Below are 25,820 nucleotides of genomic sequence, written 5' to 3'. Positions count from 1 at the left end.
GGACTTTTGTGCATGTGCTTTGCGCATGCACGCGACTAAATGACATCACCTGGAAGTGACGTCATCAAAATGGTGGTACATATGCAGGCCGCTCTAGGCGTTTCCGGGGAAACTATGGTTTTCCTGGACGCTCTAGCCATTTGGGAGGTTAAAACTCTATGGTACCTATTGTACCATAGAGTTTTACCCTCCCAAATGGCTAGAGCATCCGGGAAAATCATAGCTTTTTCCCGGAAACACCTAGAGCGGCCTGCGTGCATGCTGCCATTTTGATGATGCCGCTTCCGGGGTGACGTCATTGTGCCAGTGACGCAGGGGGAGATTCCCCCCACTGGCCCAATGTGGGACGGCGGTTTGGGAACCTCCCGGGCGGGAGATTCCCCGCCCGGACTGAGGGCTTGGCAGCCCTACCAGAGGGTATGATGGAGTACCCAGCAGACATTCAAACACACACACCCTTTCTGATAACCCTGAACTGGGGTAGGGGCCTCCAAACCAGGGGATCCCCTGCCCCAACCTGGGATGAGCAACCCTAGCTGTGCTTGAAAATACGTAGCTGCTCATGGAGAAGAAAGAGAGACAGTACCTTTATTATCAAGACAAATTGGTATGAGGATTACGAATCATGTCAGGGGAAGCAAAGTTGTCAGATATTTCAGCATCAACACTAGGCAGACAGGCCTTGGCCAGCTCATGACATCTATGAATAGAATCTATAAATAGGATGATAAAACAATATCACACGCGAGCCTCCTCTAGAACTATGAGAGCTAAGACAGTATAGTAGTTAAAGTGCTGGATTAGGATTGGAGAGGCCTTTGGTTAAAGCTGCTGCTTGCTATGAAACTCGCTTTGTCATTCTGTGTCAATCTAATTTATCTCACAAAACTGAAGTGTCTCTTGGAGGAAGGGTGGCATCTTGCCCAAAACTCTGTCCAGAGGCAGAATCAGTTAGCCATCCATCCCCATAAATTTACCCGCACTAGAGACACATAACTGGAGGCGCTCAGAGGCACAGTGTGGCCATAGAAATTCCTATTTGGCCTTTAGCATGACTCGGAGAACACACAAACACTTTCACAAGTATATGCATATCAACTGCTTTCTCCCATTGGCTAGTGGAAGAAAGGAGGAAAGCACTCTATGGGATTATATTTGTAAAACACCTTGTTTGGACTGAAAGGGTTTTTCACCATTCACGGACTGTAACTTTACCAATATTGTCTTAGTTCTACGTTATAATAGACTTAAATATATGCAGGGCTTTTTTTGTAGCAGGAACTACTTTGCATACTAGGCCACACACCCTTGATGTAGCCAGTCTTTCAAGAATTTACAGGGCTCTTCTTACAGGACCTACTGTAAGCTCTTGGAGGATTGGCTGCATCAGGGGTGTGTGACCTAGTATGCAAAGGAGTTCCTGCTACAAAAAACCCTCTGCATATGTTTGTTGTGAATTGCATGGTCTTTTCATTGGTTTTGTCTAGTTTAGAGACCATGGTGCTTTGCGTTTTGTGAGTTTCGCCCACATTGAAGCACAAGCAAAGAGCCCTTTAAGCACTCGTCCTCCCCATTTTGTATAGTATCAGAAGTTATGCAGCTTGGAGGATTTTGTCAAGGCAGTCTGGCTGTTGGGGTAGTAATGCATTCCTGTATCACACATGAAATACAATTTGTGGCAAAGTCATAATGTTTCCGGAGAGAGGAAAGAGAATAAGGCAGAACAGCGAGGAGACTGGAGCTCCCACAATAGTCGGAAGTCAACTGCCAACCATCCCTGGAATAGCTTGAGCCTACCCCTAGTCTTGTGCCCCCTGTCTGCCTATTGGCCTGCCTGCTTAGCATCCATAGTGGCCTTGGGCCAGTCACACACTCTTAGCCTATCTTACCTCATGGGATTGCTGTGAGGATAAAATGGAGAAGGAGAGAACATTAAGGTTGCCAGGTCTGGGTTGGAAAATACCTGGCGACTTTATAGGTGGATCAGGGAAATGGTGGGGTTTGGGGAGGAGAAAGGCCTCAGCATGGTCCAGTGCTATAGAGTCCATCCTTCAAAGCAGCCATTTACTCCAGGGGAACTGATCTCTGTCAGCTGGAGATCAGTTGCAAAAGTGGGAGATCTCCAGGCCACACCTGGAGGCTGGCAACCCTAGCAATGCTGTAAACCACTTTGGGTCCCTGTTAGGAGAAAAGTGGGGTATAAATGAGGAAATTAACAAACAGAGAAAGAGGCTCCATTCACCTAGCCAGTAACAGTAACGCTGACACACCTAACCCACTGACAGCTGCCTTATGAGGACCAGCTGATAAAGGTCTGAATCTCTTATAGAAAAACATGTGAGATGTGTTTGGCTTTCCCACTTGCTTCATCGCAGAGGGAGTCTTTCTGTGTTTTTTAATATTGTGCTTAATTCCTTGACCATTTCTTGCTTAAGTGTGACTTGAATTGACTCTGTGGCCTGGCTCACTTTCTTTATCTTCTCTTTATCTTTATCTACAACAGTTTGGTGTAGTGGTTAAGTGTGCGGACTCTTATCTGGGAGAACCGGGTTTGATTCCCCACTCCTCCACTTGCACCTGCTGGAATGGCCTTGGGTCAGCCATAGCTCTGGCAGAGGTTGTCCTTGAAAGGGCAGCTGCTGTGAGAGCCCTCTCAGCCCCACCCACCTCACAGGGTGTCTGTTGTGGGGGAGGAAGGTAAAGGAGATTGTGAGCCGCTCTGAGACTCTTCGGAGTGGAGGGCGGGATATAAATCCAATATCTTCTTCTTCTTTTTTGTGTAGGCTATGTTGTGTTTTCTGACTTGTCGCACATTTCTATTCTGGATTGTGTTGTAATCTGTGAGGATCCAATGTAATTTATGAACAACATGCTTGGTAATAGGGGAACCTGAAAAATATACGCACTGACTGTACACTTCGGATAAACAGAATTTCCTGTGATCTCTGGCCCAGGCGTTCCGAAAGTCCGAGAGTTGGGAATTCTACATTGGCTTGTTATCTCCAAAGTAGACTTAACTGTGCCTGGCTAAAGCCCATCCCAGGCATGTTGCCAATAAGCAGCTACAGCTGTTGTGGCCTAGCCAATGCTTGGAGACACCTCGAGTGCTAATAAACCCTTCCCTGTCAGTCCCAACAAAGGCTGTGGCCTCTTAGTTCCATTGCTCACTTCCCTATTTAATTCCTTTAACTAAAAATGCCAGCCTCCAGGTGGGGTTTGGGGATCTCCCAGAATTACAGCTAATCTCCAGACTATAGAGATCAGTTCCCTTGGAGAAAATGGATGCTTTGGAGGTGGACTCTGTGCAGGGCCGTCCTTGCCACTAGGCAAACTAGGTGATTGTCTAGGGCACCGGCATGGGTGTTCCCATGTGACTTGGTGATATCATCAGGGGAGGTGGCAGAAGTTAGCCTTGCCTAGGGTATAGGTTGCCAAGTCCAATTCAAGCAATATCTGGGGACTTTGGGGGTGGAGCCAGGAGCAGGGTTGTGACAAGCATAATTGAACTCCGAAGGGAGTTCTGGCCATCACATTTAAAGGGATCGCACACCTTTTAAATGCCTTCCCTCCATTGGAAATAATGGATAGGGGCATCTTCTTTTGAAGCTCATAGAACTAGACCCCCTGGTGCAATCTTTTTGAAACTTGGGGAGGTGTTTTGAGGAGAGGCACTGGATGCTATGCTGCAACTTTGGTGCCTCTACCTCCAAAAACAGCCCCCCAGAGCCCCTGATACCCATGGATCTATTCTCCATCATACTCTATGGGAAGTGGTCTCCCGGGAATAATGGAGAACCCAGCAGACTCCCCCCCCCCCGGGCTTTCTAATGATCCTGGAGTGGGGGAAGGGCCTCCAAACCAAAGGATCCCCTGCCCCCACCTGGGGATTGGCAACCCTACTAGGTTGTCAGATGATCTAGGGTGAGCCCTGACTCTGTGACACTGTATCCCACTGATTCCATTCCCCAGACTCCATTCTCAAATCTGCAGGAGTTTTCCAACCTGAAGCTGGTAACCCTCTGCCCGCCCACCCCCATCCCCTGCTAGCGGCCAGGGAAGATCTGGCAACCTTACATTTAACATGTTGAAAAATTAAAAGAGAGCCTTTTCCAGGAATCAGGCTGATCTAAAAACCATGAATTAGCATGAAGGTGTTTTTTTAAAAAAAATAGTGAGGCTTATTTACTTGCACCATTTTTTAAAATGAAGGTAATTGTCTGAGGAGTTTTCCCCCCCATCACCTCTAGTAGTGAGTCTAAAGGCAGAACTGCAAATGCTGAGGGCAAATATGTATTCTTAAGTGCATGTTTGTTCAGACATGAATATGAGGCTAGGGCCACCAACCTTCACATGGGGTTGGGAGATCACCCAGAATTAACTGATTAACTAGGCAATGGTGAGACGATGGCTGCTTTGGAGGGTGGACTCCATAGCATTATACCATTATATTATATTATACAGATTTGTCCTCTCCAGGATTCCCCTCCAAATCTCCAGGAATCTCCTACATGGGTTGGCAATACCAGGTTTTTGTTGTTGTTGTTGTTGTTGTTGTTTTTAGCAGGAACGCGCAGGAACACAGTTCCGGCTGGCTTGGCATCAGGGGATGTGGCCTAATATGTAAATAAGTTCCTGCTGGGCTTTTTTCTACCAAAAAAGCCCTGGACAACACTATTCCTGTCACTTTCCCCTTCCCCTGCTTCTTCTACCCACCAGGGTGTGTGTAGCTTGTGGAATATAATTTGGAACAGGCAAAGGGCAAGGAAGTCCAACAGCTCCTTTGGTGTAGTGGTTAAGTGTGCGGACTCTTATCTGGGAGAACCGGGTTTGATTCCCCACTCCTCCACTTGCACCTCCTGGAATAGCCTTGGGTCAGCCATAGAGGTTGTCCTTGAAAGGGCAGCTACTGGGAGAGCCCTCTCAGTCACATCCACCTCACAGGGTGACTGTTGTGGGGGAGGAAGATAAAGGAGATTGTGAGCCGCTCTGAGATTCGGAGTGGAGGGGAGGATATAAATCCAATGTTGTCTTCTTCTTCTTCTTCTTCTTCTTCTTCTTCTTCTTCTTCTTCTTCTTCTTCTTCTTCTTCTTCTTCTTCTTCTTCTTCTTCTTCTTCTTCTTCTTCTTCTTCTTCTTCTTCTTCTTCTTCTTCTTCTTCTTCTTCTTCTTCTCCTCTCCTTTGCAACTCTCTCCCCACCCCAAACCCCAACAAATTGTTTGAGGAAAGAAATAGGCAACTACATGCAACATGAAATTTGACCCTATATCAATTTGCTCCTGGGTACAGCACTTGTCAGTAAAAAAGGCAAGATGGCAAGGGCAGTGAACTTTTCGCCAGATGGGAATTGTGACATTAGGTGAACTAAGCATCTGGCTGGTCGTCTTTCAGCCTGCTAAAAAAAGGGGGGGGCAGCCTATTTATAATGCAGGAAGGTCGGTGCCACTGTCCTGAGTAACAGTATCAGCAAGAGATATCTCACAAGAATATCATTTAGTTTCTAAAAATAACAGTGGGATAGGCTTGCTAATGCACTGATCTTTGCCGTTGTGCCAGTCTTGAATACACTCCCTTTGGCCCTCAACAGTTGGGTTGCAGGGACTGCACCAGATTGGAGATAGCTGTTTTTGTAGACTGGAGTAGCAGAATCCATCCAATAACTCACAAGCCATTCTGAGTAGTTTCTGTGCTACATCACTTTGAGGGATTTTGTCACCAAAGGAGGGTTTCCTGTCACCTCTGATTGGACTGGTGGTGATAGGCAGCAAGCAGAGTAGATGTGGCATAAGAGTACTTCCTTACTGTTTGGCCCCAAGGAGCCACTTGACGGTGGTGGTGATGATGATGATATTGCATTTATACCCCGCCATTCACTCTGCATCTCAGAGTCTCAGAGCGGTTTACTATCTCCTTTACCTTCCCCCCCCCAACAGACACTTTGTGGGATAGGTGGGGCTGAGAGAGCTCTCACAGATGCTGCCCTTTCAAGGACAGCTCTGAGAGCTATGGCTGACCCAAGGCCATTCCAGCAGCTGCAAGTGGAGGAGTGGGGAATCAAACCCAGTTCTCCCAGATAAGAGTCCATGCACTTAACCTCTACACCAAACTGGCTTGCATAGCTTAGACAGAGAACTGGCTGGGGTGTCAAGCATGGAATTTCAAAATAACGAGTCCTTGGATTTTGAAACAAAGTTAGGTTTGCACCTGCTGGAATGGCCTCGGGTCAGCCATAGCTCTGGCAGAGGTTGTCCTTGAAAGGGCAGCTGCTGTGAGAGCCCTCTCCAGCCCCACCCACCTCACAGGGTGTCTGTTGAGAGGGGAGAAGACATAGGAGATTGTAAGCCACTCTGAGTCTCTGATTCAGGGAGAAGGGCGGGATATAAATCTGCAATTCTTATTATTATTATTATTATTATTGATAATCCATGTGGCTCATTTGAGCTGAAGATTGGGACTGATACTTTGTAGCACTAGAATACATGCTTTAAACTGGCACATCAAAGGTTCTATAAACAATTCTACATTCACGTGTGAAATTCACACTCTGGGTTCCTTATCTATATTGCGACTAGCACATCCTGGGTTCAGGCCTGGCTGGGCCTGGGAACAAGTCCCAGGAGGTCTTATCTTCAAAGAGGGCATCCCTGCATCTGTTAGTAAAGCGAAAGAAGAAAGGTGGGGGCTGCTACTTTGATGTGCTCACATTTTAATTTTGGGTTAGTAACAACTCTACAATCTGAATTCTATAATATAAAAGTAACAATTCTAAAATCTGGCTTCTGTAATATAGATAGGGTTGCCAAGTCCAATTCAAGAAATATCTGGGGACTTTGGGGGTGGAGCCAAGAGACTTTGGGGGTGGAGCCAGGAGACATTAGGGGTGGAGCCAAGATCAAGGCTGTGACAAGCATAATTGAACTCCAAAGGGAGTTCTGGCCATCACATTTAAAGGGATGGCACACCTTTTCAATTCCTTCCTTCCATAGGAAATAATGGATAGGGGCACCTTCTTTTGGGACTCATAGAATTGGACCCCCTTTCAATCTTTTTGATATTTGGGGGGGAGGCACTAGATGCTGTACTGAAAATTTGGTGCCTCTACCCCAAAAAACAGCCCCCCCCCCCCAGAGCCCCAGATACCCGTGGATTAATTCACCATGATTTTCTATGGGAATAAATCTCCATAGGGAATAATAGAGTTCCCAGCAGACATTTCCCTCCCCTCCCCCCGCTTTCCGACGACCCTGAAGCGGGGGGAGGGCCTCCAAACCGGGGGATCCCCTGCCCCCACCTGGGGATTGCCACCCCTAAATATAGAATGGGTATACAGTGCTTGGCATGGGGTTCTGCTAAATGCTATAAAAGCTGTTTATCACATTCATGTTGCCCCAAGAAATATTTTGTGCTGTCACACTTTTTTCTCTATTTCAGCTAGCAGGTGTGTATACAGATTCCATACCTGCCTCTACTAGTTAGTTTGTTTTACATGTCTTTAATGTTGTGCATTTTCTGGCATTTCAGATGTGTTAGAAGACAAATACACAGAGCCTAATTCAGTTTGTTTGATGCATTGTTTGCATCTCTTTTCCTGGTCCAATAACCAGCCCTGCACCAAATTGGAGAGTATCCAAACAGTCTACTTAATCCAGGAATGCTTGAAGTTGTCCAGCCACCAGCTGTTGATGCACCAATAAGCAGTTGCATTAGTCCCTTGGTAACTATTAGCATCCTTCCTAAGAACATAAGTAGAGCCTGCTGGATGAGATTAGTGGTCTATCAAGTCCAGTTTATTGTTTCACACAGTAGCCAACCCATTGTCCCAAAGCAGGGCACACATTAACCCACCTGACATAATTTAGCCCTAAATCAATTTGCTCCTAGGTACAACTTTTGTACCAAATCGACATTACCCACATGAGCATGTATAAAAGCTGCGTAAAAATAACCTCAGAGCCCCTGATACCCATGGATCTATTCTCCATCATACTCTATGGGAAGTGGTCTCCTGGGAATAATGGAGAACCCAGCAGACTCCCCCCCCCCCCGTGGATCAATTCTCCATTATTTTCTATGGGAATAAATCTCCATAGGAAATACTAGAGTTCCCAGCAGATATTGCCCTCCCCTCCCCTCGCTTTCTAATGATCCTGAAGCAGGGGGAGGGCCTCCAAACCGGGGGATCCCCTGCCCCCACCTGGGGATTGGCAACCCTAGGGCGAGCGGAGGGGGGCTTTAGAGAGCTGGAATGTGGCAGTAGAGCTGGTTCCAGCGTTGAAACCAGGTGGTGTAGGGAAGGGTTGGGAGGGAGGAGGTGTTGGCAGGGAGGGGGGGAGGCACGGGGGGGGGAGCATGGAGCCACGGGGAGGGACGCCAGGCAGCGAGTCTGCCTAGGGCGCCATGGGGCGTCGGGTCACCCCTGTCCACGGTAACAGAATATGGCCCTTTTCAGACAGCCTATGTATTCTGTTTCAGTAACTGCTTGCTAACTAATCATTCTTGCTGTTTCAGACAGATCCGTTTTAGTAACTGGCTGCTAACGGAATATATTTACCTATTCACACAATTCCGCTTGTGTCCCGTTAGCAGGGCATGGCTGAGCCGTTATTAATGAAAAACAGTTTGTTCTGCTATCAAACCCTGCCTTGTGCTTCTGAATTGCTATGCTGACCTGTGTGAAATGGCTGTATACATCTTGAGGCTTAAAGTGTCTGGTATCCTTGGCTGCAATGCAGCTCTCTTGGAGCTAATGGGTCTTGTTCTACTGGGAGGGCATCGCAATTTTAGCTTTTGGTGCAACTTTTAAAAGATTCACATCATGCACCCATTGCATAACTTTCTATAACTGACATTGATTCTAGCTGTGAAATAATTCCCACCCGTATCCTCAAACAGTATTTAATATAGCTTTAAAGGGTGTAACTTGTTTTTTTAAAAAAATATGCATATGTTTCTAAAATGCACAGTTGTGACTAACAGCTGAAATCCAGAGCTTTTTTTTTTTTTTTTTGGGAGCAAGAACGCACAGGAATGCAGTTCTGGCTGGCTTGGCATCAGGGGTGTGGCCTAATATGCAAATGAGTTCCTGCTGGGCTTTTTCTATAAAAAGAGCCCTCCTGAAATCTATTTAGACCTGTGTCAAGATAATGACTGCTTCAGTGTTTTTCTCTGCCTTGACTTAAAACTTTTCAGTCATTGGCAGAGTGGGCTTGACTGTACTTTGATATCTGTGCCTTGGTATCTCTCATTTTAGAAACTGTGCATTATGTGACTGGAACAACTATCTGAGAGAATGGCCAAGAGTTATGCTGTGTTGTGTGAGGTCCTGGTGGCTTTAGTTTTGAACATTGTGTTGCGAATCTGGACTAAGTGCATCAGCAGCAGCATTGAGGATAATTCTTTCATAGATGGCACCATGCCCTTTGCCATTGGTTAGACAAGTTGGCCTCAGCTGTCAGCTGTGAGAAAGGAATGGCTGTGGGGCCAGAGTCCTTTTCCAACGGTGGTGGTTTGCGGAGGGATTTAATTTGTTCCAGCTGGCCAGCGACTCTGTCTCTCTGCCATTGGATGATGGAAGGGAAGCTTTCAAAGCCAGCCCTGTTGCGTGGAAGTCTGTGTGCATTTCATTATTGGAGGACAGAACTCAAACTCCCTCCCCCCTCTTTTTTTTTCTTTCGGTTTCAAGTCTTGCCATGAAGTAGTTTGAGAGGAATGCATAAATATATTTGCAAGGGTAGCAGAAAAGGCAGAACACTGCAAATGGAACTGTAGTTAACCCTCTACTGTCTACTCAGTCTTTTCATTTCAGAAACTCTGATAAAGAGTGTACAAATACCCTTTTTGTATGTTGACACTGTAAACGTTTTACACTTTGACTGTCGTTGGTGCTGTTTTATACCACTTTGATGCCATTTTGAGCCATTTCTCCTTTAACTTTAATCCAAACCAAAATAACATTAAGAATGACACAAAGTTAATGGAGTTGGGGGGAAGGGTGAAGAGGAAAGAAATCGAAAAATGGTAGGAAAATATATTGCAGTCTTGATTTGTACAAGGGAGGAGCAAATTCAGAACAGGAGGATTTTCAAATGAAGATCAAATGAGATCAATTCCCAAATGAAGTAGCCTTCCTAGTTATGGAGGCCTATGAAAATCCGCAGATGTGTTAGGAATACATTTTCTGAATTGGTTCCCCATGGCAAGCAGGAAGCTGATTTTTCATCTGGCCATTCAGATAGCTCATGAACAGCTTGAGCCTGTGGATCAGCTTGCTTTCTATGCATACAGACCGTCATACACAGTTCACATTAATCCCCCCATCGAAGGCTGCCGTCTTGCCACTGGTAGAGTACTTGCTTTGCAAACTCTGGTTTGTAACTATTTTTACCCCTGAGTTTTGCCCTAAAAATAGAGCATCTCCCCAATGTCACTGGCGCAGTGACGTCAGTTCTGGAAGTGACAACAGATATCCCTGGAGTGCTCTCTAAATCCCCTCGCCGGCAGGCAAAAGACATCCTGCAATCCTATAAGGTGCAGGCTGTGATCTTGGATAGATACATTGCTGCCTAATCTGATTGGTAGGAGCACAATGGATAGATTCTGATGCCAACCTCCAGTTGACTTTACTTATGGATTTCTGTATCGTATAGTTGATTAATATTGAGAGTGAAAATTAGGATGAAGAGAAATCTTTATTATAACATTGGTCCATCCTTACCATCCAGATTGTGAAAAGGAAAATATAAGATGGTGCCAACAAATGCCAAATGGGTTAGTTTAAAGGGGTGGGAGGGTAGTCTTTGGTACAGAAAAATACATAAAACAAACGAAGCTCTTGTAAGGGAAGAACTTGCCTCACTAACCTGTTACATTTCTTTGAGGGGGTGAACAAACATATGGACAAAGGAGACCCGATAGATATTGTTTACCTTGACTTCCAGAAAGCTTTTGATAAAGTTCCTCATCAAAGGCTCCTTAGTAAGCTTGAGAGTCGTGGAGTAAAAGGACAGGTCCTGTTGTGGATCAAAAACTGGCTAATTAATAGGCAGCAGAGAGTGAGTATAAATGGGCAGTCTTCGCAATGGAGGACAGTAAGCAGTGGAGTGCCGCAGGGCTCAGTACTGGGTCCCATGCTCTTTAACTTGTTCATAAATGATTCGGAGTTGAGAGTAAGCAGTGAAGTGGCCAAGTTTGTGGATGACACTAAATTGTTCAGGGTGGTGAGAACCAGAGAGGATTGTGAGGAACTCCAAAGGGATCTGTTGAGGCTGGGTGAGTGAGTGTTAACGTGGCAGATGAGGTTCATTGTGGCCAAGTGCAAAGTAATGCACATTGGGGCCAAAAATCCCAGCTACAAATACAAGTTAATGGGGTGTGAACTGGCAGAGACTGACCTAGAGAGAGATTTTGGGGTCATGGTAGATAACTCACTGAAAATGTCAAGACAGTGTGCGATTACAATAAAAAAGGCCAACGCCATGCTGGTAATTATTAGGAAGGGAACTGAAAACAAATCAGCCAGTATCATAATGCCCCTGAATAAATCAATGGTGCGGTCTCATTTAAAATACTGTGTGCAATTCTGGTCACCGCACCTCAAAAAAGGATATTATAGCATTGGAAAAAATCCAGAGAAGGGCAACTAGAATGATTAAAGGGCTGGAGCACTTTCCCTATGAAGAAAGGTTGAAACGCTTGGGACTCTTTAGCTTGGAGAAACGTCGACTGCGGGGTGACATGATAGAGGTTTACAAGATAATGCATGGGATGGAGAAAGTAGAGAAAGAAGTACTTTTCTCCCTTTCTCACAATACAAGAACTCGTGGGCATTCGATGAAATTGCTGAGCAGACAGGTTAAAACAGATAAAAGGAAGTACTTCTTCACCCAAAGGGTGATTAACATGTGGAATTCACTTCCACAGGAGGTGGTGGCGGCCACAAGTATAGCCAGCTTCAAGAGGGGGTTAGATAAAAATATGGAGCAGAGGTCCATCAGTGGCTATTAGCCATATATATATATATAAGTAAATTTTTGGCCACTGTGTGACACAGAGTGTTGGACTGGATGGGCCATTGGCCTGATCCAACATGGCTTCTCTTATGTTCTTATGAACAAACAAACAAATAAATAAAATGATTGTATCACCTTTTCACCTTCATAAGTGGTCCCAAGATTTCTCTCATTAAATACCATATTGAAATTTCTCCTTCCCGTCCTGGAGCTCAGAGCAGTACAGCTGGCTGGGAGGTTTCCTGCTTTATCCTCACAGAACTGCTGTGAGGAAACTTCAGCTGAGGGAGAACAAGTTGTCCCAATGCCACATGTTGAAAAGATTTGAAATCAGGCCTCCCTAGCCATTCCCAGCACTCTAACTACTATGCCACACACAGCTTGTCAGTGAAGTAAAGGATAAACCCGGGGGTGGGGGGGTGGGGTGGGCAGGGAAAAATGTTTTTTCTTTTCACTGAGGAACCAGAGAGCTGCAATATATTTCTGTTTATTCATTTGTTTTACAGTGAAATGATTGGGTTAAGAAAACAGACTGATGACAATGCAGTAATATTTAAACTATGTTATGGTCTGTTGGCATCAAAAGGAGAGATTTAAGAACTGAAATAAATGGGTTTTTTACAAGCACTCCCATTTTTGTTAAATTGATGGATTATGAGTCTGATGGAGGGTGAAGACTGTGAACTTACCTACTCTGGGTAGCTGAATAAACTGTCATTCTGTTTCCTCAAGGAATCCTGGGAAATCTTGCCAGAAGTGGCATCTAATCCTCCCCAAACTCCACCCTCCTCAGGCAACCTCATTTGCTGAGATGGTGCTGGCGACCCTAGCTGGGGATCACAAGGCCTTCATGGACAAAAGGCGTGTTGAATCGTGAACTGGAAGAGGCAGTAGAAAAATTGGCAGGATCCCACCTCATATATGCCCTGAAAAATCTTCAGTCTCCAAGCCTAGGATTTCCTGCCTCTTACACTGCTGATATATTGTAGACATTTACAAGGCAATAACATTTATTATAATCTGCTTCCTTCATAAACCTTGGCCAAACTCCATCCAGAAATCCAATAAACTAGCAGACAGGTGAATCAACATTTACATGTTTAAAAGACTTTACTATAAAGAGCCTAATGCAGTTGTCTCTTTTTACAGTTGTGGAATCCAGAAGTATGGATCTTTGGCCATTGCTGTTTACTTTGGCACTGGTGTCTGCAAACAAATCTCTTTCCGCAAGTGTGGGTGAGTATTACAAGGAAATGCCTTTCAGGCATTGATACTAAGCCCTATTTGATGTACTTAGCATGAGAGATTTACACTGTAACCCTATACACATTTACTCCAATCTAAGACCATTGAAATCAAAGGGTTTAAACTGGAGTAACTCTATGTAGGATTGCAGCGTGAGTCACTGTGGAATGTATATTATGACTGTTTATGGTAGCTATCAAAAGCCGACCTACATAAATGTTGTTTCTTTTCTTGCAAGCTTGATTTAGCATTAAATCAGACTCTAAAGATCACCCGTCCCTACATAACCTTTTGAGATCATCATCAAGGTGTCCAGTTTGTGTTTCTTTGCCGTAGGTATTGTAGGCATCTGTAGCAAAGAGCAGGGCCTTTTCAGTAGTGGCTCCATGATGGTGAACTGACTTCCTTCAAGTGATGCAATTGAGTATCTCCTTCTTGAGCTGTTTTTTTGCTCTGCTTTAGCTTCCTTACAAGAGTGCAACTTTGAGATACTCAAAGTGACATGGTCCTCTTGTTTGCCATGTTTGTCATGTTTCTGCTGTTCCCTACTGCTTTGCTGCAATAGTTACCAAAGCCATTTGGGAAAGATCACTGTTGAAGCACACTGGAAGGTGTACATTTTTAGAAGTTTTCACATGGTACCATGTGAAGAAACTAGACATCAGTGATAGATTCTAGGTCAGTCTTCTCACTGCTATAGGAATGTGTTTCTGTAGAGGTTTTTTATTGTATGTAGGAATGTGTTTCTGTAGAGGTTTTTAAAGTTTGGAAGTATTTGTGGGATTTTATCCACAAGCTGGCAAATGTCAATCAAATATACCTTACTGCTCTAATATCTCGCACTGGTTAATTCTCCAGATAATGTATTTCTTGTCAGGCAGAATGTTTTTTCTTTTTTGCTAATGTTTAGATCTGTTTTAATTTCATTTAATTTGGAATTCAGTCATGGTTTGTTTATTTATTGCATTTTTGAATCACCTAATCCCCACAGTTTTTTGCTCTGAGAAACCCCACAAGATGAAGTTTTAAGATGAAGTGGTGACATTTGCAGTTCCTTCCCATTACCAGCCTGTGGGTGCCTCGAGGATATTTTATTCTGGTTTGGGCTGCTAATTTAGCCAATCTGTTCTGGTTGGTTGTAATATGTTGTTTTATTCTGCATGTCTTCAGCATGCTTGTAGAAGGAGGGAAAACAGCTCTTCCAATGTAGACTTGCCAGCTCCCAGGTCCCAGCGGGGGATTCCCCAGTTTTGCAGGCTCCTCCCCACTGCCAGACAGTTAGCTGGTGGGGAAAAGCCCCACCCCAACAGCTACCATGTGCCTTTAAATCTATGCAGGCTTAAAAGAAGCCTGCAAACTGCCTGTGACCGAAGAGTATCACATCATAGAGCTCCCTTCCTCTGCTGAGACACACACACCCCTCCCAATCTCCAGGAATTTCCCAAGCCAGAGTTGGCAACTCTAGGAGTCTTCACTTCCATCATGTCAGGATCCAGCATCCCAGCAAACATATGTATTTAATTTTAATTGTTGTTTATATTAGTTTTTGACTCTGAGTCACTTTAGAAGCTAAGTTTGGCGGATGTGCAGGACAAATAATGTAATAAATCAGATGCAAGACCCAATTCTGTCAGTGCTTAAACTGCATGTTACTGATGTTGCAAGAAGACATGCCATGTTCTAGAAAATGCACTGTCTATACAAGGGTGGCACTAATATGATATTTTGAACATGATTCACAGCAGATGGTGCAACAACTGCCCTGCCCACTACTCTCTTTGCACCATTTACATAATGTTCAAGATTTGATTGCACGCATTGACTTGTGAGATGGAAGAGGACATTCACAGTGACTTGGAACAAGGCTAAAAGTTTCCTCTGTGATTCATGCACATGTTGTACTGGTAATGTATGCACATGGCGTGTTCCAAGGTTCCCCAGTTTGGTACCTGTGGATACCATGGCACCTGTGAGCAGGTTTTCTGGCACCTACCACATGTTTTCATAAAGTGGACATGGCCACGTGGTTGTTTTATCCAATGGGATTTCTGATTGGCCACTGGAGCTCTCATTGGTTGTGCAGATTTTTTAAAAGTTGCTTTGGCGACAGCTGCTGCTGCGTCTGCTACCATAGCACAAGGATCTTCACTGTAAGACTGAAAATCAGCTGTGTGCAGGGGTGGAATTCTAGCAGGAGCTTATTTGCATATTAGGCCATACACCCCTGATGTAGCCAATCCTCCAAGAGTTTACACGGCTCTTTTTTGTAAGCTATTGGAGGATTGGCTACATCGGGGGAGGGGAGGTGGCCTAATATGCAAAGAAGCTCCTGCTAGAATTCCACCCCATCTGTGTGTTTGCCATGGATGCAGATATATATATTTTGCACTTCAGAAGCTTATATGTCAAGGAATGTCTTCCTTATTTATATTAACAGCATCAGTAATGTCTGTCTGCAGAATTCCAAAATCACAATACCCTAATGGTGATTACATGAAGCACCAAAAAATGCTGAAATAATGCATCCAGTTTGAAGAATAAACCAGTACGTGTCAAGCGAAGGGCAGCAGAACAGAAGCTTAGGAATGTGCCCTGGCTCATGGAACAACACATCATGAGTAAATTTAGGCATTTTCAAAACATGATCTCTCCTCTGTGAAAAAGGCTGGACACATCCTGTTTTGTTTTGATTCTGGGATAAAATTTGATCCAGTTTGAACTTCTGTTGTAATAGTTCCATTTATGATACTAATAATTCAGTACCCTACAAGAAAAAAAAAGTATATAAAGAGCATATGATAAAAGAAAAAAAAACCAGTGTTTGGACAGTGTGTCTTCACAAACATTGATTTGAGTGTTAGAAATCTTCACAGTGAAAAGCAGCTGTTTTCTTATGCTGCAGAGTTGAATTTGCTGAAGGAAGTGTTGATCTCATGATTCACATGTAACAAAAACATGGTTTTGTTGCATAACATGCTGACTGCCCCAAATTAATTCTTTAAATATAAGGCCCCAAGGTGAAAACAACTGATTAAAACACAAAGCCAAGCTGGAAAGGGCTTTAAACATAAAACACCAACATCTTGCATGGAACATAGAAACAAATGACCATCTAATGCAGCAATTGCAATATCTGTTTTGTGTGATCACAACACCTAGTAACCACTTGGCAGCACATTCTGAACTAATGGAAGTATCTGGGTTCTTTTGACAGAGTGCTATACAACTTTTTAAAAGTTTAGAAGTGCTATACAAACAACTGAAGGACTGTGAAGGGTTAATTCTGAAACAGATAGCCTTGAGTGACAGGCTGCTCCGGTTAGCATCTGTTGAGCAGAGAAAGACTTGAGAGCTGCATGCTGAGGAGAGAGTCAGTCAGATCTCTGACTTGACATAGTTGCATCTGATTTCAGCCCTAGCTGAGAAAAGTCAAGTACTGACAGTTTCAGAATTCAGCCCTGACTGAGAATAGTCTAACACAGACAGAAACGGTTGCCAAGTCTTATCTGGCAGCTGTCGGGGGGATCCTTGGTCTTCTCTGGGATTTTTTTTGCACACACAGTGCATTGGTGTCACACAGAAGTGCTGTCATCACATCATCCACATAGTGCTCATGCTTTAGTTGTTGGGCAAAATATATGGTGATGTCAGTTGAGGGTGGAATTTGGCCAGCAGCAGGTAAAAGCACTCCACAAAAGCAGGGATTCTCCCACCCCCAGTGGGGGTCTGGCTACCCTACGGACAGGAGAATTGGGGAAAATTTGGCATGGAAGTTTGGGAAGTAGGTGAAGACTCCCATTTGGGCTAAAGAAAGGGGATAGATCTTCTAGCAAAAGGAGAATTTCCCTCCACGTCAAACGTAGAGTTAGCTCTCAGGAGTGCAGAGATCCCTGGACTGGTGTGGTTAGAAACTGCCTTTGAAGACCTTAAGAGTCAATTAAAAATCCAATATAAGTACTGATGTTTCAAGAGAAGGGATATGGGAACTGGAAAGAGTATAACAGCCTTCTGGAAGCCAAATGAATCAGAGAATACTCAAAGAAAGTGTACTGGAGTGTTTGGGAAAGCACTGGAATAAAAGCGTCTCAATATAAAGATTTTAAGTAACTCTGAATAGCTTAAGAAACTCTCATTAGCCTGAAATATAAGAACTAAAGTCTGTGCATGTACTGATTTTACCTTAGAGTTATCTGTATTGAGTTACCTCAGAAATTTTCAGCCTCTGATTTCACCTGACCTTTTTCCCTCTATGTTGAATAAAATATTTGTTAATTTGGAATATAAAAACATCTCAAGTGCCATTAAAGTAAAAGGGGGCTCCCAATCCTTCCCTCAGATTCCTGAGCTGAGCAAACAACCAAAATATTATGCTTTGACAGAGTGGGTCAGCCAGAGTTCTTAGAGAAAGAAGAAAACAAATTACTAGAGTAGCTCAGACAGAGAGGGGGAAAATGGAGGGAAAATCTTGCCTCTTAGAGGGAGGGAGGTGGATATGAGCATCATTGTTTTCTTAAAGGGCAGCCTGTCAAGCATGCGGTTTCAATGATGAGTCAGGTTTGATACAAAACTACGTTTATTGATAGACCGATACTTTCAGTGTAACAGATTCTTGAGAGTGATGCTAAAGATACATTGATACAATACTTTTAAGGCATACTTCAAAAGGATTCCAAAAGGTGGGGGCGAGGGATGCGCTCTCACACATAAACTATCATAAATGTCTACATTCTCATGGTGTTATCAGGACTCTGTCCTTGCTTTCCCCAGATGTGCCACACTCCCTAACAGGAATGTATGGGAAGGTGCTGATTACTCTTTCTCAAGTTAGTTTCGTTTCTCTCTACTTCTACTTTGCAAGCAATAAAGTAAGAAGGGGGAGGGGGAAAGAATAACAGAGTCAACAGACCTTGGTCCTCCATGATATTTCACAGGCCAGCTTTATGGAGGACCCTAAAACAATCAATTACCAATGGAATTCTACCATGCTTGACACAGCCCCACATAGAAGTTGTTACAGTTGTTAATTCTCTAGTTCACACAAATTTGGTTCAACATGCCCAGTCAAGCTGAGTTGAAGAAAGGGGCAGTTCATAAGCCAAATACCATTGAAAGAACAAACTCAGAAAATTTGGGTCTTCCTTCCCTGCTTCTTTCTCTTCCATGTTCCATTCCATGTATTTGTGTAGAGTCCCTTCCCTGAGATGAGTTTGATGCAGACTTGGAATAGAACCTTTATCTATTATCCATTATCTCTAGAATCCATTATCCATCACAATCTGTCTTCATTGTTTTCTTATGTTACCCCTGGATATCTATGAAATGTTTTAATGTAGACAGGCATTTCATATTATCAGTTTTATTGGCAGTCCCATTTTAGATTAATAGTTTTATTGGATGATTTCTGGCATCTTTTTGTGGGTTTTATTGCAACACTGATAGGTGTTGCTGGTGTAGGAAGAAAGATGACAAAGAAACTCTCTCTAACAATATGTAACTGTTTCCCCTGCACGGAACTTGGGGACTAGTGGACCTTTTACCATTGGTTGAGTGATTCCAGGGAAGATACCAGAAGGGTTGGAGATGCAGAAAAGGCAGCTGCTATTGTGTACAAAACCTGCTTTTGAGATGTGAAAAAGCCCAGGCTGAAAATGTAAGCTAAAATTGGCTGCCTATCTAGTGCTGCAAAGGTCTTACAGAGGTGCAGCATAGCAAAAGTAAAAGGCACTTAATGATTAAAGTTTGTCCTGTTTCTTCTTCCATTATATTAAAAAAAACCTCTTATCTTGCAGCTGTTTGGGGGGGGGGGGTCAGTGAAGACAATAGAAAATTGGCAACCATATTGAATTGCCTTGTTGCTTCCTTGCTAGTAAGATGCCTAAGCAGTAGGGATGCGACTGTGCCATTTGTGAGAGGATTGTTTTGTATACTGTCATTGTGAGCCTTCCATTTTGCTTGTTTTTGTTGTTCTGTTTTCAGTTGGTTTCTTTTATAGCAGTTTGAAGCCCCTTTATAATCAATAACCGGAAATGTTAAACTTACATAAATTTGAGGGGGGAAGGGAAGCAAGACCAAACAGAAAACATGAAAATCAGTACTTAAAGGTTCAGTTTACACACTGGAAAATGAAGTTTGAGTCCAAAGTTAAAATTCAGCAGCATCCCTACTGAGCCTGTACAGAGTATCTCACTAGATTCAGCTCCAGATCAAAAGATTCCTTATTTAAGCCTCAGAATCCATGACAAAGCCTTGTTAAAAAGGCATAACTGCTTGCTTTCCACACTTACTGGAAATTCTGACCATAGAGTTCCTGGTGATTCCCAGAGCTACCCTGAAGTGACAAGGCTAGCTCTAGCAATTGCCAGAATCTCTTATGTTAAGATTGCCACGGAGTTTCTGGCAAATTCTAGAGCTACTCTTGTCACTTCTCAGTAGCTCTAGGAATCATCAGGACTCTGTGATCAGAACTTCCTGTAAGTAGATGAGGCCTTATTTTTCTTTTAAAATTTTCTCTCCAGGATGATCACCTCCCCCGTGACCCCAGTTTTCACCTGTTGATAAGCTGAGCATCAGGAGCAAGGGTTGCAGTTGGCTGGAGTTCTCCTGCTGTAAGCAGTCAAATGAGAACCCTAATCTTACCTCAGGTGAAAAAGAAAGAAATTGCATAACATAATTTTCAGAACAAAGAGAGCTTGGTTAACATGCAAAATGCTCCTTCTGTGTATGATGCAATAGGATGGAACAGTAACATAAATATTAGCATTAATTAGCATAGTATTTAATACCTGAGCATTATTATATCCTACTTAGGGCTGAAGTTTCAAGTGCAAATTTTTCACTTGCTGGTTTCACAAACATTTTATATCAGATCAGCATTTGTTTGGAAGTCATCATGGGGCATAAAAAGTGTTCTTTGTAACAGCTGCCAGCACTAACTGTAGAGGTCAATGTTATTTTCCTGCAAAACAATCAGAACTCAGTTGTTCAAGTTCAAATGGTCCTTCTTGGTCATGCCCAGCTGTGCATTTTTGCCCCCTCAGAACTTAGCATGCCGGTAATACTGGGCTTCCTTTCTTGATTTTAGCAATGGCGTGGTGGACTATGTTGTTGTTGTTCAGTTGCACAGTTGAGTCCGACTCTTTGTGACCCCATGGACAAAGACATGCCAGGCCCTCCTGTCTTTCACAATCCTCCGAAGTCTGCTCAAATTTGTATTTGTTACATCAGTAACACTGTCCAGCCATCTCATCTTCTGCCGTCCCCTTCTTCTTTTGCCTTCTGTCTTTCCCAGCATCAGGATCTTCTCCAGGGAGTGCTCCTTTCTCATTTGGTGGTCAAAGTGTTTGAGCTTCAGCTTCAGCATCTGACCTTCCAGGGAACAGTCTGGGTTGATTTCCCTTAGGACGACTGACTATAGGGAACTTTATTTAATCACTTAATTTATATCCTGTCCTTTTCTCCAATGATGACCCAAAGTGACTTACATCTCGCTCCTCTGTTTTATCCTCACAACAGCTCTGTGAGATAGGTTAGCCTGAGAGTGTGTGACTGGCCCAAGGTCCCCCAGTAGGGTTGCCAGGTCCTCCCTCACTGCCGGCTTTGTTCCTCCTTCTTCTTAATAATTCTAAATAAAACTTATTATTATTATTATTATTATCATCATCATCATCTTTAATAACAGTTTTTACAGACTTATCTGGATGTTAGGCTAACTAGCTTGTTATTCCCTGGACCTCTTTTCAAAACCTTACAATTTTCCAGTCTTCTACTACAGAGGTTGATACTAGTGACAAGCTACTTAAGTTGATTAGTAGATCAATAATTTGACATTTGAGTTCCTTAAGACCCCTTCAGTATATGCCATATTCTCATCCATTCATTGAGACAAGTAAATTGCACTTATTAGTAAACTGTACTTATTGATCTTAGTGCTGTTAATATTGTATTTATTAATGTTTTGACATGAAGTAATCTTGTCAGGGCTTTTTTCATAGAAAAAGCCCAGCAGGAACTCAGGCCACACCTCATTGATCTCCCCATTGTTTCACACAGGGCTTTTTTGTTTTAAAAAAGGCCCAGCCGGAGCTGCATTCCTGTGACTTCCTACTCAAAAAAAGCCCTGAATCTTGCACTGTGTTTGTTTTAAAAGTTTCAAAATAACAGTGAAAATTAGAAAGGTCCTCTGGGTTGAATATATGAAACTTCCATATAGTCTTTATTTAATTCTCATCTATAGCCCACTCCCTCCCCACCAAAAAATGGGGACCCAAAGCACTTTACAACATTGTACTCTTCTCCTCCATTTTATCCTCACAATAAGGAGGGCCCGTGGCTCGGTGGTAGAGCATCTACTTCTCTCATCCAGAAGGTCCCAGCTTCAGTCCCCAGAATCTCCCATTGAAAGGACCATGTAGTAGGTGATATGAAAGACCTGAGCCCTAAACCTTGCAGTCTCTGATAGTCTAAGTAGACAGTACTTACCTTGGTGTCACAGTGGTCTGATTCAGTATAAGGCAGCTTCATGTGTTCAAGAACCTTGTGAGGTAGGTTAAGGTAAAAGATACTAACTGGACCACATGTGTGTGTAAAGTACCACCAAGTTGACCCCATGGTGAGCCCAGCAAGGCAAGTGAAAAGCAGAGGTGGTTTGCCACTGCCTTCCTTGGCTGAGGCTTCCTTGGTGTCTTTCCTTCCAAGTACCGGCTCTGCTTAGCATCTGAGATCTGATGAGATCAGGGTACCTCTATACTCTGCTGCCTTTCCTCCAACTGGCCCAGCAAATTTCCATGACAGAGTGGAGATTTAAACCTAGGTCTTCTGGATCCTAATCTGAGAACTGTAACCGCTACACCGTGCTGATGCATGCTGGTCATTGGCTCCTATAGATGAATATTCTGTCCAGCAGTAGGTCTCCAGGGTTTCAAGCCCAGAAAGTCTTCCTCAGCACTTGCTAGCTGATATCCTTTAACTGGAGATGCCAAGGATTGAATGTTGGCGCTAATGCATGCGGAGCTGCTGGTCTATATCCCTTACCTTAATATAATATGCAACTTTAATCATTGACTCAATTAAAAAGAAAGATAATGAGTTCTTCCATGAGTTGAGAACTCTAGTTTATTACAATTGCTCTGACATTTTCTGGTACTGCTGCTATATATATATAATTCATCATGTACCCAAATCTGGATTCAGTTTGATGAGCAAGGTCCGTAACCTGCAGGCTTTCACTCCAAGCACTTAGTTGCAGTGGGGACTTTTGGGTGAAGAGTCATTCAGCTAAGTATGCCATTGCCATTTGTCTCTGGTGTCGCAATTTTAAAATAGGTTAGCAATTTTCACCCCCTTTTTTATTTTTCAATGAACTTCGGCTAACAATTTGTCCTTTCAAATTGCCTGGCACGCAATGGAAATAGCTGGAGTAATGAAGTTAAAAGGCAGCTGAAGCCCATTTAGGGCAGCATCCACCCTGCAAAAATGGAGCCATTATATGCAAATGCATCTGGTTAACAAGCAGCTGTGTTGATTGCATGCCAGGGCACTTCATCACACAGGAGCCAACTACTTTGCCATCCAGGGCAACCCATAAACTATTATGCAGTTTCGGAATAGGGAGTTAAGAATGTATGCTGCAGCTGTTAGTACCACTGATTCACAGGAAACATTCGAGTGCTTTTGCAGTTTTGAAAATTGGATTGTGACTCTGTGGCACGAAGTACTAACATGCTGAGCTTGTGTGGTTGCTGTTTGTCCATTTATTTATTACATTTTTGTTCCACTTTTAAACTCTTTATGTTTTGAAAGTACCGTAATTTACACAATCACTCTGACAACAAGAGCTTGGCACAGTGAAATCATTACAATAATTTAAAGAATGAGCTTTAACAGAAAGGGATGTCCAGAAGCCTCTCCAAACACCAAGTAGGTAGGGGTGCCAGCTCTGGGTTGGGTAATTCCTGGAGATTTGGCGGTGGCAGGGTTTGGGGAAGAAAGTCCAGCCTCCGAAGCAGCCATTTTCTCCAGGGAAACTGATCTCTGTCATATGAACATATGAAGCCGCCTTATACTGAATTAGACCCTTAGTCCATCAAAGTCAGTATTGTCTACTTGGACTGGCAGCAGCTCTCCAGGGTCTCAAGCTGAAGTTTTTCACACCTATTTGCCTGGACCCTTTTTAGTTGGAGATGCCAGGGATTGAACCTGGGAGCTTCTGCTTACCAAGCAGATGCTCTACCACTGAGCCACCGTCCCTCCCCATATGATCATCTGAAGATCAGCTGTAATTCTGGGAGATCTTCACACCTCACCTGGAGGTTGGCAGCCCTAGTTTAGAACTCAAAAACATAGTCTCAACCAGTGAGACTATGTTCCCTCTAAGCTGAGTTTACATGAGCTAGCTCACAGATTTTTAGCTTCCAGCTCACAGATTTTTGTCTTAGCTCAGGAAGGATGACCCCAGTGCACACTAATTTATGCAGTAGCTTACAACTTTAATGTCAGTAGATCACAACTTTAATGCCAGTAGCTCACAAAGTAGAATTTTTGCTCACAAAACTCTGCAGCTTAGAGGGAACATTGGTCTCAACTGAATGTTTCTACTTGAGAAGAATGAAGTTAAATGGCAGGGTATTCCCCAGCAATGGGGAAACAACCAAAAAGGCTCTGATCTATGTGGATCTTACATATGGAAATCAAGGTATCCTAAGCAGGGTCTCACTAGCAATGGTTGAAGCAGGACTGTCAATAGGGAACTCAGGGCCATACAGAGCCTTGTATCTCTCATGCATCTCCCAAATGTTGTTGTTGTGTTCAAGTACATAAAAGAAGAAGATGATGTTGGATTTATACCCCGCCCTCCACTCAGAGTGGCTCACAATCTCCTTTACCTTCCTCCCCCACACAGATACCCTGTGAGGTAGGTGCGGCTGAGAGAGCTCTCCCAGAAGCTGCCCTTTCAAGGACAATACTACAAGAGCAATGGCTGACCCAAGGCCATTCCAGCAGCTGCAAGTGGAGGAGTGGGGGAATCAAACCCGGTTCTCCAGATAAGAGTCCACACACTTAACCACTACACTAAACTGGCTCCAGAATACCAACATAACTAACAGAATATCAACATAATAAATGTTTGCTATAAGTTAGTATCTAGTGTTTAAAGTTGATATATGCATAAATAATAATAAACATTGATGCATGAGATTGGCAAATGAGTCAGCCACTGCCCTAAAGTTCAGGCTGATATAGACACAATCTTTATTGTCTGCAGTCATAAGAACAGAAGAGAAGCCATGTTGGGTCAGACCAGTGGCCCATCTAGCCCAACACTCTACATCACACAGTAGCCAAAACCCAGGTGCCACCAGGAGGTCCACCAGTGGGGCCAGAACTCCAGAAACCCTCCCCCTGTTGCTCTCCAAACACCAAGAATACAGAGCATCACTCCCCTAGACATAGTGTTCCATCTATACCTTGTGGCTAATAGCCACTCATGGACCTCTGCTCCATACGTTTATAAATCTCTTCTTGAAGCCATTTGTGCTTGTAGGTGCCAACACTTCCTGTGGCTGTAAATTCTGCATTTTAGGCAATATGAACCAGTGAGTTGGTGGCCCTGACTTGTGTTGCCTCCAAGACAGCTTGCTTGCCTCTGTAACTGGAGATTTTAGGGGTGGAGCCTGAGGAGGGCAGAGTTTGGGGAGGGGAGGGGCTTCCATGGGTTATGATGCCATGGAGTCCATCTTCCCAGTGGCCATTTTTCCCCCAGGTGAACTGATCTTTGTCACCAGAGATGAGTTGTAATAGCAGAAGATCTCCAGCTATTACCTGGAGGTTGGCAACCCTATCTGGGGGTTATGGGTGAAGGCTCTTCTGAAGTACTCCGGGATAAAAAACATTTATGGCAGAGGTGGACAAATTGCAGAATGGGAGCCACCTCTGCTTTTGTGGTGGTTTGCTTTCTTTACCATTGTCACATCCAGGCATCTGAATCACACTGATAAACATTTTGTTTGAAGTGGACTGGCAAACCACAATTTATTATAATTGTGAACGAGCGTCATATCTCCATCGAAGAAACTGTGGTTGAGACATTCCTTTTGTCTCTCTGCTTGCATGGAGACGTGCTGTTCTCCTTGGTGTTCTTTTAGGGGGGGTGGGGCTTGGTTCAGTAAGTTAAATCACGATTTCAGTTGGCATTTGGGAAGTGCAAATTCTAGCTTTGGTCTTCAGTCGGCTTGGTCAGTTCTCATAGCTCTAGTTCATCTGTTAATCCAAGCGGAAAAACCCAGCAATGTTAAGGGTGCAAGCAGCTTTTGATTAATGTTAAGAACAGTCCTATTAAAGACACCACACTTTCCTGCACAAGGTTGAAGTTTACAACCTTTGCTTTTGTCAATGGCATTAGGAGTTCAGCTTCTAATTGTTTGCCAATCGAGGAACGCTTTGCATGTGAAAAGGAGCAAAATCTTCCTTTGTGCTATAACCTCAGGTCTGGAAAAAAAAACTTCCTAACATCTGGGATTGTGCTAGAAAACCCCACATCTATGCCAAAATTTCCAGGCAAATTGTTGTGGGAG

At 43.6% G+C, this 25,820-nt stretch overlaps 1 protein-coding gene and 1 long non-coding RNA gene across 2 annotated transcripts in view; both read left to right on the top strand.

Moving 5' to 3' along the window:
* LOC132569709 (uncharacterized) overlaps positions 1 to 25,820 on the top strand; it is a 405,436-nt gene that overhangs the window by 279,003 nt on the left and 100,613 nt on the right. The gene's annotated exons all lie outside the window — the stretch shown is intronic.
* Positions 1 to 25,820, top strand: part of GHR (growth hormone receptor) — a 208,888-nt gene that overhangs the window by 86,253 nt on the left and 96,815 nt on the right. The window contains exon 2 of the mRNA XM_060236040.1: positions 13,156 to 13,242. Within this exon, the coding sequence (XP_060092023.1) occupies positions 13,173 to 13,242 (70 nt within the window). The 5' untranslated portion in view covers positions 13,156 to 13,172. The remainder of the gene's footprint in view (positions 1 to 13,155; positions 13,243 to 25,820) is intronic.

This window comes from Heteronotia binoei, chromosome 4 (assembly GCF_032191835.1).
Source record: "Heteronotia binoei isolate CCM8104 ecotype False Entrance Well chromosome 4, APGP_CSIRO_Hbin_v1, whole genome shotgun sequence".
NCBI classification, from domain to species: Eukaryota; Metazoa; Chordata; class Lepidosauria; order Squamata; family Gekkonidae; genus Heteronotia; species Heteronotia binoei.
The sequence above is the reverse complement of the archived record's forward strand: the minus strand, read 5'-3'. Positions and strand labels throughout refer to the sequence as shown.